The following is a 13,466-nucleotide window of genomic DNA, read 5'->3' as shown; positions in this document are numbered from 1 at the left end:
TGTAGCTAGTTTCTATCGGCTTGTTTGTGGACCAAACATGAGCACTGTTTTACATCACGTTGTCTCCTACAGCTTGTCCCAATACCTGGTGCTGACACATGGAGCCAGAATCATCTATCACTGTGGGACTACAGCATCCTTGTCTGCTGCCACCAAGACACATAAAAGATCTTTAATGTCAGCTCCCTAACCTGTTGGTCCAACTTTGAACATCTTTTTGGGTTGTATCAAAGGCCATTTGGGGTTTGCTGGCTCTGGTTTAGACAACACCAGGGTGCTAAGACACTCTTATAGAATTTATCTGAATTCAGTCAGACAGCACTGCAACTCTCTTTCTCCCTGGGATCTATTTTGTAGAGTAAACCAAGGTAAAATCTAAAAACAAATACGGGATTATTATGGTTAAAGCATGCATGCTATGAGTATTGTAGTCTGATGCACATATAGCATTTACAAAATGTATACGCTGGGTTTCACAGTTCTGAGAAATATAGTATTTCCCTTAACAGCCAGCTAACTGAATAAAATGCAAACATTTTGTGCATGGCAAACTTCATATTTTAACTCTCCTGGAGTAGCCTACAAGAAATGGGTCATACAACAGCAAATATTGGTTTGAAAACTAGTCTATAGTTGTCCAATTATTTTAAAGAATATGTGCCAGTATAATAGAGATGATGATTTTGTGGTAATGCTAATGATTACACCGCACACCCCAGAAATGACCATAACAAAACATTACAAAACGTCATAGCCGACTGACACTGTAATTTCTCATTATAAGGTTTTATGGAAATATGTCTAGATGTTTCTCTTTTTAACATCTTTACTGATTGAAATATGAATATAGTCCATACACCTAAGTAAAAACGTAAGATATTAATAAAAATTGACACATTTTTCATAATTACTGGAAAGTGAAGAGTACACGCCATGGTGGAGTCAAAATAAGCGATAAAGAAAATAGTGCCGCGTGCTCGGGCGTGTGTGGGGCGTCACGTTCAGTGGGAGTAGACACAGTGGGGGTGTGACCGCAGAACCGCTTCAAAAACCCCACGTGGCTTAGCCAGAAAAACTTTCAACTGGAGCGGGGAAGTTCTGGGACTAACGCTGCGAGCTCGGAGTTGAAGGAAGTCCTCGTCCTTTAGCACGGTTCAACATGCCTTCGTTCCCCCTCAACCAGTTCGTCGATGTGGACGACACTTTATGCAAGGTAAACCACGGGCCGCTCGTAGTTAACGAGAAGTTAGTTGTAAGTTAGGGCGCATGCGTTGGTCACAGACTGTGTTTAAAGCTAAATGTAAACGATCACCCTGTTTATCTTTAAAGCACCATATGCAGTTAATCTCCACATCTCGGCTTAAAATATTTTCTGCAAGGGTCTCAAACCTTAGTTTTCTAACGTTAACTGAACATTGCCATTAACTTCAGCCCGCAGTGCCGTTAGCCAACTCTGGCTACTTGCAACGAGCCACGAGTTCATAATGAGATTTAAGTAATTTGAGAAGCTTAAAAAGTTCCAAATTGACCAAAGCAGTTCGCAGAAAATACAGCAAGTCTTAATTAAACGTCCGAGAAATGTTACGTTGGAGTTTATTGTCGGCTTTTCGTTATTACTTGAGCGCATAAATATTTGAACGAAGCTACATTACAGTTTGAAAGTAAACAAGTTGGACACGACGAGGCTGGACGCCAAAAACTGCAGAATGAGAAGTGTTTATGCGCCCCCCGGATGGTCTTCAACGTTACATTATTTCCTCAACATCGTATGCTGTTTTGTGGGCTTTAATTGAATTCCTTTTTTTAAAAAACGGATGAGAGTCTATTGTTGGGGGCCGTGGGAACCGTTGGCCGTAGGCCAGTTTAACAAACGAGATTAAAGACTAATGGACTTGTAGTTAGCGTTTTTGATTTGTTAGTATCAAGTATAAAAGTTTTTGCTTAAGATAGTAAGTTTATCCAGCTTCCCCGTTTGGAACTGAAATGATGCATTGTACCTAATAAACTTTACCTTACAATGTCCTGCATGTATATGCCATAACCGTTTTAAAGCTGCATCCAGCGTCATGTTTGTAATAACTTTATGTAATGGCTTAATGTCATTCCTTTGGATGCCTGGTTTGTATCACATTACTCATATTCTGACTTATTTACATAATACAAAGTGTAGAAAGTCCTTACATACATAAACACTCTGCTACATGATTTATGCAGTGCCTTAATTTCAGTATTTTATTTTCTGTGCACAGCAACTTTTGGGCTTAGACATCAGAGAGCAAAGAAGGACCATGGTACTTCCTACACCAGCAGCTGAATATAAACAGCCTGGAGCCCCCTGCCTGTTTTCCTCATCTGAGACTGAGGAGAAATCGTTGACTTCTCATAATTGGACACAGCATAAAGAAACATCCCTGCTGTCAAGGTGGAACAAGATGGGTTTCTGGAATGAGCGAGCTGTTAGCATGGTGGAGGGTGGCACTGGAGGCTTGGGCTGGGCATCTGTGGAACCAAGTCTCGATACGGCTGCAGCTCTGTCAAACACGCTGTCCCTGCCCACCTCCACATCCCCCCTTGCAAACTCTTCATCCCGTTATAAGACTGAACTGTGTCGTACCTTCACAGAAAGGGGAGTTTGCAAGTATGGTAGCAAATGCCAGTTTGCACATGGGCCTGAAGAGCTGCGGGGAATAAACAGGCACCCTAAATACAAAACTGAGCCCTGTCGCACCTTCCACTCAATTGGCTTCTGTCCCTATGGCATCCGCTGCCACTTTGTGCACAACAATGAGGATGACCATGCACATGCTCCACACAGACCCCAGACCCAGGCCTCTGTCCCAGCCACTCGGCGCCCACCCCTCCTCAAACAGAGTTTCAGTTTTCCTGGCTTTCCGACAGTTTTCCAGCCCTTGGAGCCTTCCTTGACCCAGTTGTCATTTTTCTGTGTTCCTTCGACCTCCTCAGGTTCGCCCTCAACGTCAACCACCATTTCAGACCTTCTGAGCCTGCCATTTCCTGAAATGAACCCTGGGTCAAACATAGACCAAGCTTGGGAGTCCGTGCCACACTTTTTGCCATCTCCTGACTCTGGGTGCTCTCTTGAAGAAGTGACGCCTAATTTGTCCCCATCCCAAATTGTACCCAGCCAGCAAGAGGAGTGCCTGACCAGTGGGGAATCCCTGGGCTCCAGAAGCCTGTCTCTCACCTCACTTTCTGACCACGAAGGAGGTTGCAGCAGTTCTGCCAGCAGCCAGAGCGGCTCGGATTCATCTTCTGCATTTGAAGGCATGTGCAAGAGGCTCCCTATATTCAGCCAACTTTCAGTGCCTGATGATGGTTTCTGCAGTGAAGGCAGCACCAGCAGTGGAAGCTTCTTCCTGTAGATTGAGGAGCATCATGAAGACTTGAAACAGAACTGTATACTCTGGTGTACTAATGGGCAAATACTTGATGTTTGTAGCTAAGCTCCAAGCAAAGGCTTCCGTACAATCAGCTGCAAAGTTTGGAAATCTTGTTCAACCATGAAACAAACAATTTTTAATTTTGTGATATTTTTAAATACAGCGTTCACAATGTGACACAAGTGAATTGCAAACGAGAAGAATGTAATTAATTAGGCTAGCTGCAGACTGGGCATTTTGGTGGGTAACATAAGTAGGTTTGGGAGCCAGTCAGTATTTATAGTATTTAAATTTTTGTCAACTTCCAGAAAGATTATATATTTAAAAAAAAAAAAAAAAAAAAGCCAAAGAGAATTTATGACCAATTCTTAGCCTGTTCATCTGAGTGTTCCTTAGACTAAGTGTTGTCTTATGTATTAAGATAAAAAAGCAGTTTTCTTACAAGTTTCTTCTACAGACTGCTTCATTAAAAAAATAAGAAAGGATTAAGTGTTTACATAAGTTGTTCATCAAGTCCTGTTGAGCAGCAGAGAGTTAATAGGACCTAATAGCTGTTGTTTCTCATTTAATGATTGTTGGGTTTGTTTTCAGATTAAAGGTTAGTGAGAATGTTAGCTGGCTTCTGGATCTTTCCAGCTAAATGTGGTAATCTATATATATATTTTGGCCACTTAAATCTTGTGGTATTGTAACATTAGACAGGTTTTGTGAGAGAGTTTAACCCACACTTTTAACCCCTCCTCCTCCTACTCTCTGACCATTTCCTAGCCTAGATGATAGATCTGATGGGTACCCTTTTTGTATCTGATGCCCTTTTTTGGCTTTCGTGTTACGTGACATGGTGCTGGTGGTGAATCTTTAGCAACTTCATTTTTTTTTTAAATGTATTTTATTGTATTTATAGAAAACAAGTTTCATAATGTTTTGTAAGTTTAATATATTGATTTTTCTCCCCTAAAGTTTTTGTACTGAAAATAAACTTTTTTTTTATTTATTTTTTTTTATAAACGGTCTTCAGTTTTTGTCCTGTTCTCCATTCTAACTATAATATGCTTTTCCCTCAATATTAGAATGTTGTTATCATTGAAGTCACTTTCAAATGTGTAACTCTTAAGAGGTTTTGAGAGAATTCATCAATTGGATTGTAGGTCTAGCCTTGTCTGTTTTGGTGTATTGTAGCCTCAAAGATGATTCATGGACATGTCCCAGTGTTGGCATGACTCAAAGGCCAAGTGACACCCTTCTGTGAGGTTGCTGTGGATGCCCTTTGTTATTCTTAATGCAAGGGGGTTGCAAGCTTTGGCCAAACTAATCTGGTATGGAAATGCTGGAGCTTTTGTTTCATTATCGTTTACTCTCCCTCCCACTCCTCTTCACTGCATTGTACCCTTGCTGATGCATGGTCTAAATGCAATGTCATTTACATATTCTCTACATGACAGGCACAACAGGGTAAATGTATTTTGAGAGTTTCCTACAGCCCAAAACGTGATGAAACATTTCAGGTTCACCCTTAAATGTGATAAGAAATACAACTGAGAAATCTGCTTTCAAGAATATGCCCCTTGGACATTTACACTGATGTTTTATAAATACTGCTTTAAAATTTTTTACTTAAACCTATTCAGTGAGCTGTGTTTAAACCACATCTGTCTCATGTTTCACACAGCCTCATGTTCTGCTGAACGTTAGCTGTTTAACTGTTCTTCCATATTATTGCTTCTAAGAACTCTCTTTTTCTGTTTTTCATTATTTTAATTTGAATACAGGTGTTTTTCAGTGTGAGAATTGAGTATAAATGTTAGTTTATAGCTGCAATAACAAATCTGTTCCATTCTAAAGTGTTGAAAATGTTAATGTAATATATATTGTGATTTTTTTTTTTTTTAAATTTTAAACAAACCTACAAAAATCTAAGTGAACCTATACAGGAAGTGGATTTCTCAGTTAAAGTTCTAATATATATATATATATATATATATATACACACACAAACAGCTCTAAAGAATTTAATAGAAGAAATATTCATGTTTCATGCAAGCTTTAAAGTATTGTATTGTTCAGTAAGAATTTGTTGACTGTTCACATGTGAAAACATTCATTGACATAAGGATATAGCAATATTTCCACGTATTTTTCTGTGATCATGTGCAGTGTACATCGGAATGTGTCTTTCGCATTTAATCTGTGGCAGTGAAAACACACACACACACACTAGTGCACTAGGGGCTGTGAGCACGCACCCAGAGAAGCAGGCAGCCATTTTAAGTGCCTAGGGAGCAGTGGTTTTGGTGCCTTGCTCAAGTGCTTGCTCAACCATTAGGCCACAGCTACCCATAAAAAAGTGGGTGATTTAAATTATATTGAAAAGATCACAAGCATGAAACAAATAAGAGTAAATACTGAGTTTCTCAGGCCACACAACAGTAATGCTTTTTAACCCTTGCCTGACTGCATTTTATAATTCATGATAATTCACGGCATTGGGTTTAAATGTTAACACTATCATAATATAATAGAAACAAATTTGAAAAAGATATTTAACGTACAGGAATTTAAAATGAGCCACATATATATCTTGCTCGAGTAGAGATAAGTTTTAATGTTTGCACTTGTGTATCATATGCAGTCGCAGGACAGTGATATTTTATTGATGTTCTAAGTGAGATGAGACACTTTAACACACCATGTTTTGATGCAGTTATTCAGCATGTAGTTGCTGTCCAATGGAAAAAAAAAAAAAAAATCTCTATTTTGGTCAGTTTTTAGTTTATCACATCATTTGAATACAACAGCTCTCTTTCATATTGTGTGAAAGATTTCATAATGAAATAAATAATAATGTTATTAATAAATAAATAAAAAGAACATAAAAATGTCATGTTTTAAATAGTAACCTTTAGGATATGATAAATCTACAAACCATGACATTTGACCAGGGATGCTCAAAATTTACATTCCAGAAAAATAAAAACCATTTGTTTACATGGGAATCTTTATGTGCTTGGCTTGTGATTAAATGTGGACCAGAGGAGTTGTCTGTTGTGTCAAAGGAAGATTCCCCCACATCGCCTAGTGAGCGTACAAAGGCAGTGCATTCTCTCATGGAGCCGGATCATGTGGAATCCTGAGCAGATGGCCACATTCACCAGCACTGAAGGTCAAACATGCTCTTCTGCCTCTCACATACAATGGAATCCCTGAGAGTGGGAGCAGGGGGTTGGAAGCCAATATAAAGAGCCTGATTTTGGTACTGTACAATAAATGAGAGCTAAAAAGAAAAACAATAGTACTTTCAAGGTTTACTAAAACATTTTGTTGTGCACCTTACATCAAGATCTTTGTAGACACCTCATTTGTAGAGCTAGTTTAAAAGACACACAACTTGTATTATCACCACAGATGCATTACTGCAGCTGCACTTGAGCCAATGGTCACCATGCTTAATGCCAAGACATGGGATAGAAAGGTATAAAGCAGCCTCCCATTTGGCCTTCAGGAGTAATCTTTAGGATGAGTTGGAGCAATGTTTGTCATCCAACAGCAATATGCCTCACAATATTCACTAAAAATATATTTAAAAGTGTGTTAGTTAATTTCCATTTTTTTCATTTCAGCAAATAAACAATTTTCGTGGTTTAAAATGTACATATGTTTATTTCTGACAGATGGGGGCTTACATAGTTTCACCTGAAAATGAAAGAATGAATGTAATTTTTCTAGAACAGCTGCACATAAAACAATACTAAAAATATATATTTGGAGTGGTTCTTATGACCCAAAACTAATAATTCAATACTTAGACTATTTAAATAATTAAACTGTACGTATTTTAAAAATTCAACAAAGTGCTCATACAGTCGTGTTAATACAACCGTAAATTCTGTGGATTATTATGTTTCAAAAATTCTGATCTTCTTTTTACAAAGTGTTTTAGTAGTATTAATTATTTAAATGGCATATTAATCTCACATTACATGGCACCTTACTTACCATAGCTCACAAAGTAATGATTTTAGCGCACAAAACAGTCAATTATACTATGTATTCATTGCCGTTTTAATATAGCCATAAGTTATGTGTTTCTATTTGTGGGCACTAGAGGGCAGTACAATCAAGACTAACATCCCGTGGAATGTTGTGTAACGTTTCTTAAGTTTAAGGTGGAATGCTGTGGCTTAACGTGCTCCTATGAAAACCATATGTTAGTCAATCCTTCTCACTTGAAAACTGCTAACTATCAAGAAAAGTCGGTGTTTTATATATAATTCAGAGTTAGAGGCTTACTTGAAATAGTATGACAGAAAGATGTTGACACTGTTTCAAGTTTCAAGTGAATTCAGTTGCTTTAATTTACATTAATTGCTGAACCAATTGCTCAACTTGTAAAACATCCATAGAAATATATGAAATAAAATGGGATCCTCAGAAGTATCTGCACACAAAACCTCAATCAAAGCCCCTGCTCATTAGGCTGTGGAGCAATATGTTGAAAGAAGCATATTTGAGCTTCTAAAATGTCTCTCAGAATTTACATCTCAGATGGCTTCCTACTTCCTGTTGTACTACGAAAACACATATGTTAGACATATGCTGTTTAGGTGCTGAAGCAAGTGTTTTAAGCACTACACAGGCTGCTGTAGGGAGTGCACAGTTAGCCTATATCTTTAGTTTAGCCCTTTCCAATCAGACTGGAGTAATAAATAATGTTTCAGCTTGGACTGTTTCTTGAAACAGTCACAAGACATGTCCTAATGCACAACTTAATCATAAAAATGGCTGGTGCAAAAGTTTGGACACCTTAGAGTCACTTATGAACTGTTAGAGTAACACACCCTTTAGCTGAAATCACAGCTTGCATACACATTTTTAGTAAGTTACATGTCTTTCACTTCTTGTTTTGGGAATTTTTTTTCTCACTCGGCTTTAGAGGAGGCAACATCTTATTCTGAGACACTGCTTGTCGTATCAGATTCTCTTGCATCCACAGCCTGTTTAAGGTCTATCCACATATTTGTTTTATATTTAGATAAGGGGATTATGAGGGTCATTACAAAAGTTTATCGCTGTAGTCCATAGTGTATTTTCAAGCAGGGTTTTTTTTAAACATTATTCTGTAGCATTCACTTTTCAGTTCCAACCTTTCAACAGATGGTTTTTCTTTTGCTTCCAGGATGTAGTGGAAGCCACTCTTCATTCTTCCCTCCACCCATGCAACACAACCCCAAAATATAGATCCACTCCCAAGCTTCACAGTTGGCAAAGTGTTCTTTCATGAAATCCCTTTTTCTCCAGTCATACCTTCATGGTACACCACCACTCACTCTCAACTAAAACGTCCTGTACATCCTTGGTATGGGTATTTTCAAATATAATTTCTATTTCAGATTATAAGCTAAAATGCTCGGCTATCTGCTTAGAATCTTCCTTGAGGGCATAGATTGCTTTTATTTTCAGGTAAAACTGGGCCTATCTGACAGTCCGTTATTACATTCTGTGACATGCCTCTGGCCTAATTTGTTAATTAGGATTTGAAACCTGATCAAAACTAATCTGAGCGTTTTCAATACTTGCTTAACTTCTACACATGCCACACTGATGATTTTGATTTTTAATATTGTTTTTTATGAAAGATTTGAAGGCCCTGTTTAGTACTTTCTAGTAAAAAAAAAACAAAAGCAAAAAAACAAGGGTGCACAAACATTCACATACAACTTTTATAATGCCATATGAGTACATGAAGTGCAGCTTTTATATTCCCCTGTGGCACTGGATTCTAGTTAAAATTGTTCAGTATTCAGAGCTAACATAGATAACTTGAAGGATGACAGGCCCATGGGTGTTAATACATTTGGGCGTCATTCTTTACATATGAGATTTAAGGTCTTTTTTGTAGCACTTGCCTGGCCAGAATAGAAGCTGTGAACATGTGACTGACCAGTTTCACTTCCTTTCTGTCTTGCTTCATTTCCTCCCTTTTGTACGTACATGCCAGAAGCCCACAAAAGAGGAAGTGTAGCCTTTTTAACACCTACACCTTTACATAGACACATGAAACTTACAAGAGTAGTCCTTTCTTACATAAATAGCATTTCAAATGCTTTTTGAACTGTGTTTAATGTAATTGAAGATGGATACAGCAGTTTAATGACCTGTTATTCTAGTTGTAAGATAGTAACTATGTTGTCATTGTGTTCATAAGGAGGTCATTAGTGCAAAACCTGCTCATGCTTATTCAGCTTCCATGTACACACATTGAAATGTTGAAATGTTTTCCCATTATTTGGGGTAGACTGGAATTCATAAGAGAGATCACTGATAACTGGCAATGAAGTGCCTAATAATACACCCCTTGATTGTGTATCATTTATAGCAGCAGCACCCTTTAAAAGTATGCAAAAAAGTCACACCAGTCTAAATGAAAAAGTACTCTCTGCATCCATCTGACAGACAAAACACACACACAAAATAGTCTGACAACAGCAGATCGTATATTGGTTGTATATTGATTGATTTGCTTGGGAAATTGTTTATTAAAATATTTTATATTTATTTTGTTTCTTGAAATATTTAGACCTTATTTTTCTAGATATTCTGACTTTGTTCTTGGAAGTTTCAGACTTCGTGTGGGGTGGTGAAGAGAGGGTGAGTGCAGCCGAGACACGCAAGACAGTGCCAGCTTTGTCAGTCTTTTTATAGTAATGTACAAATGTAAGATACCAAACTTTTTATAATTTCCATTAAACAATAAACTTAGTTTTAAGTAGAAAATTCCACTAAAGTCTCAAAAGTTATATATATAATAACTATTTCAGCACCTGAAGAAAATCCATGTACAAACAGGAAAAGCACACCAAAAGTACTGCTCATAGACAGTGACCCTAGGCAGGACTCAGGAGGTGTGTGGTAGCAACACTACCTGTTTTGAAACCATGCTGCCCTGAGGTGGCTGGGCCCTTTTTTGATAGCACCCACAGCTGCTTTGTTTTGATTAACACGATTTCTTCCTCTTTTGTATTTTATTTTATTATTTTTTTATTTTTTTTTATTTACCTACAGCTTCAAATCCATTTAGACCCATAGTGTAGAGTTGTCTTCTCATAGCCCAAGAATGGATAGCAGCATCTGCTTTTTTTCCAGATCTGGAGCTTGATTTTCTCCTTTCTCTCAAAGGTTGTGGTTACAGTTCTGGTGGCCTTGATTTATTTTATGCTTTAAATTAACTGGTTTGTCCAACTTCCTTGAAATAAACTGTTTACAAACTTGCCAAAAATGAATAGTAGTTGCTGAATTATGTTTTAAAGCTGAATTTAAAAACTGGACAAACACAAAATTCTAGTCAGTGAACCATAGTCATACATTTTTCTTACAGTTCTCTCTTGTTCATTTGATTGGTCAGGATTGGTCTGACATTCTAAGAACACTAGAATGGTGTATTTGTTTGTGATGGTTTGGCTTTTATTAAAATAAATATTAAGCATTTTACTCAAGCACTATACAAGTTTTGGGGGTCAAGCCCTGAGGCCTATGAAAAATGAGTTGAAAACAGCTCAACAAACATTAACAAACTCATTAAAACTGCTTTTCTGAAGCTTCCGAATGAGAGAAAAGGAATGTATATGCTTGTTCAAATACGTGTTTGTTGTTCCTAGAAAATAGTGCTGATTAGGCAGTTCTGTGGAATGAAGCATAGTGTTTCCCCGGAGTTTGGTCTGTTAGCTTTGCTCGACTGCGCAATGCGTTCTAATGACGTCTGCCCATGTACTTTACAAGCTTCTTTAGTACATCTCCTCCCATTTAAGTGCCTAAAATGATTGGTATGCAGTGTGTTTTTTTTAAATGTCCAAATACTCAACTTCCTTTTTTTTCTTCACCTGCAGCATTCTTTACTCCTTTTCCTACTTGAATCATAAAGGCACATACAGCATTAATATCCAGCTCATTTGTCAGTGAAGAATAGAGGAAAATTCAGTCCCCAAATATGCTGCTTCCAGATTGAGAACAGTTAAGCCCCAGAATGACAGTTTCTTTTGTGAGGTTAATAAAGAGCAGTGCAATAAAAATAGAGTAGTAATTTGTACTAAACACATATTATTGCCAAAATCTAATCATTATGTCTGTCTCTTATTGACACTATTTGAACACACCGTATGCCTTTTACATAGTGGGAATATGTCATTATTAATGGACCAATTAAAAAGAGGCAAAATAGTTACATGGTCCAGAAGGAATAAAATGATTAAAATGTTTTACATTTTTCCATAAGACTCTTATTCTATTGGCCATATATTTAGAAAATTTTGACAATAACACTGTCATAACAAAATGAAAAAACTTTGTTTCTGATTTTCAGTGGGCAAGATGGAACTGCTTCTACAGAAAATTTCTATGAAAATTAGGTGGCGTTCAGCCGCAAGAATCTTATTGAGGTCAGGTAATGATGATAGATCTCTGGTTCACAAACTCCCAAATGTTTTGGATGGGTTGAATCACCCAACACCTGAAACACTTAAACTGGCTAAATTCCCTAATTTTCACTGCCATGGTTTTTGGCATGGCTTTTTTATTTTTCTTGAGTCAAAAGTGTATTCTTCAAGCAATAGCTTTGTTTTAGTGTGTCAGAGTGTGGGCAGATATTTGCAATGGTGGCACAGGCTGGGAGGAAGTGGACTTACAGATGGAGGGAACAGGAAGCTGTAGGCGGGCGTTTTGGGTGGGGGCAGTGTGTGTGTGTATGAATTTATTTGGGCAAGCTGGGTTGTGGTTGGTCTCAAATCAAACTGAATGGCTGTCTTTATGATTCTCACACAGCACCTCTACTTCCTACATGTGTCGCAAATCCAAAAGCCCCACCATCTTAACCTCCCACTCCCACCCCTCGATTCCACCTCTCCTCTAACCCCACTTAGGAAAGAGGGAGTGGCAAGCAGCCTTTTCCTCCACTCAGCCTGTTTTTCAGGGTCTTCTAACTGCGAGTGTAGATTTGTCCTAATACCCAGAGAGTTTAAAATAGTACATGAAAAAATTGCACAACTTTGTTCCCTACTCAGGGGAAAACATGGCTTTCATAATGTGCTCAGTTAAATCCAGCATGAACTCAACCACAACAACACACCCAGACCCTTTAAATCTATCGTTGATTTTTAGAAATAACAGTCAACATATAATATCTTTATAATTTTCATAATCCTTTCTCTTCATGTTTACACAATGTCCTGGCGTCATAATGAAATATCTGTGACATGCTTTGGTCAACATATCACAAGGACCAAACAATACAGCATTGTTCCCATTCTGTCTAAACAACCCTTTTCAGATTTACCAGTTTCAGTGCCTGTTCTTTCAAATAAAAATAAGCTCACCATAAAATAAAATAAAATAAAATAAAATAAAAAAAGTTCACCACAAGAGCCCAGATTTAGGAGCAGAGATGTTTTTTATACGTTTCATTTTTGCCATATTTAATCAGTACACTTATTCCTCCAAGCTTGTTGTGTTAATTTAACTACTTTTACTTCATCTTTGCACTTTCACTTTAACACAGGTCCAGCTCTGAAAGCGTACAATTTAGTAGTGTACTTTTCAGTGGTAGAGTGCAGTGGAAAAGCACCAAAAGTGTCTCCAATGCAAAGCAGACTAGCACCCCAAAATACCAGGTTGAACAATTGGGTACAAACATAACAGGTCAAAATACAATTTAAGTAGTATAATAGTGTAATAGGAGTTCAGACACAAGAGCATTAGTTAGGTCAGGTGCTGGTGTTGGATGGGTTCCGGATTCAAACCAAACAAAAACAGGTGTTGAATAAAGCTCCAACATTTAAAAGAACACAGTTACACTTTTACTGACTCAATTCTATTTTATTTCTTTAGCAGACTCCATAGGGTCAAATGCAGCTGCTGCAGAGCATCCCATTTTGTTTAATACTTCATTGTGGATACTCTACAAATGGCATACTCCCATACTAGTTAATATGCAAATCTAGTATCCGACACAAGGTAGTGGCTGTATTCGGAATGACATGTTACATAGTACTCACGTACTGAATGTGCCTGAAAGTAGTA

General features: G+C 37.6%; 1 protein-coding gene across 1 annotated transcript; it reads left to right on the top strand.

Annotated features, from left to right (window-relative positions):
* The first annotated feature begins 1,040 nt into the window (after positions 1 to 1,040).
* Positions 1,041 to 5,141, top strand: zgc:114130 (uncharacterized protein LOC570332 homolog). The gene is made up of 2 exons (XM_066662435.1): positions 1,041 to 1,213; positions 2,250 to 5,141. The coding sequence occupies exons 1-2, from the start codon at positions 1,160 to 1,162 to the stop codon at positions 3,381 to 3,383; spliced, it is 1,188 nt and encodes a 395-aa protein (XP_066518532.1). The 5' UTR covers positions 1,041 to 1,159; the 3' UTR covers positions 3,384 to 5,141.
* Positions 5,142 to 13,466: the final 8,325 nt, after the last annotated feature.

The sequence above is a fragment of the Hoplias malabaricus genome, chromosome 1 (genome assembly GCF_029633855.1).
Source record: "Hoplias malabaricus isolate fHopMal1 chromosome 1, fHopMal1.hap1, whole genome shotgun sequence".
Taxonomy (NCBI): Eukaryota; Metazoa; Chordata; class Actinopteri; order Characiformes; family Erythrinidae; genus Hoplias; species Hoplias malabaricus.
This window is presented reverse-complemented; position numbering and strand designations above follow the sequence as displayed.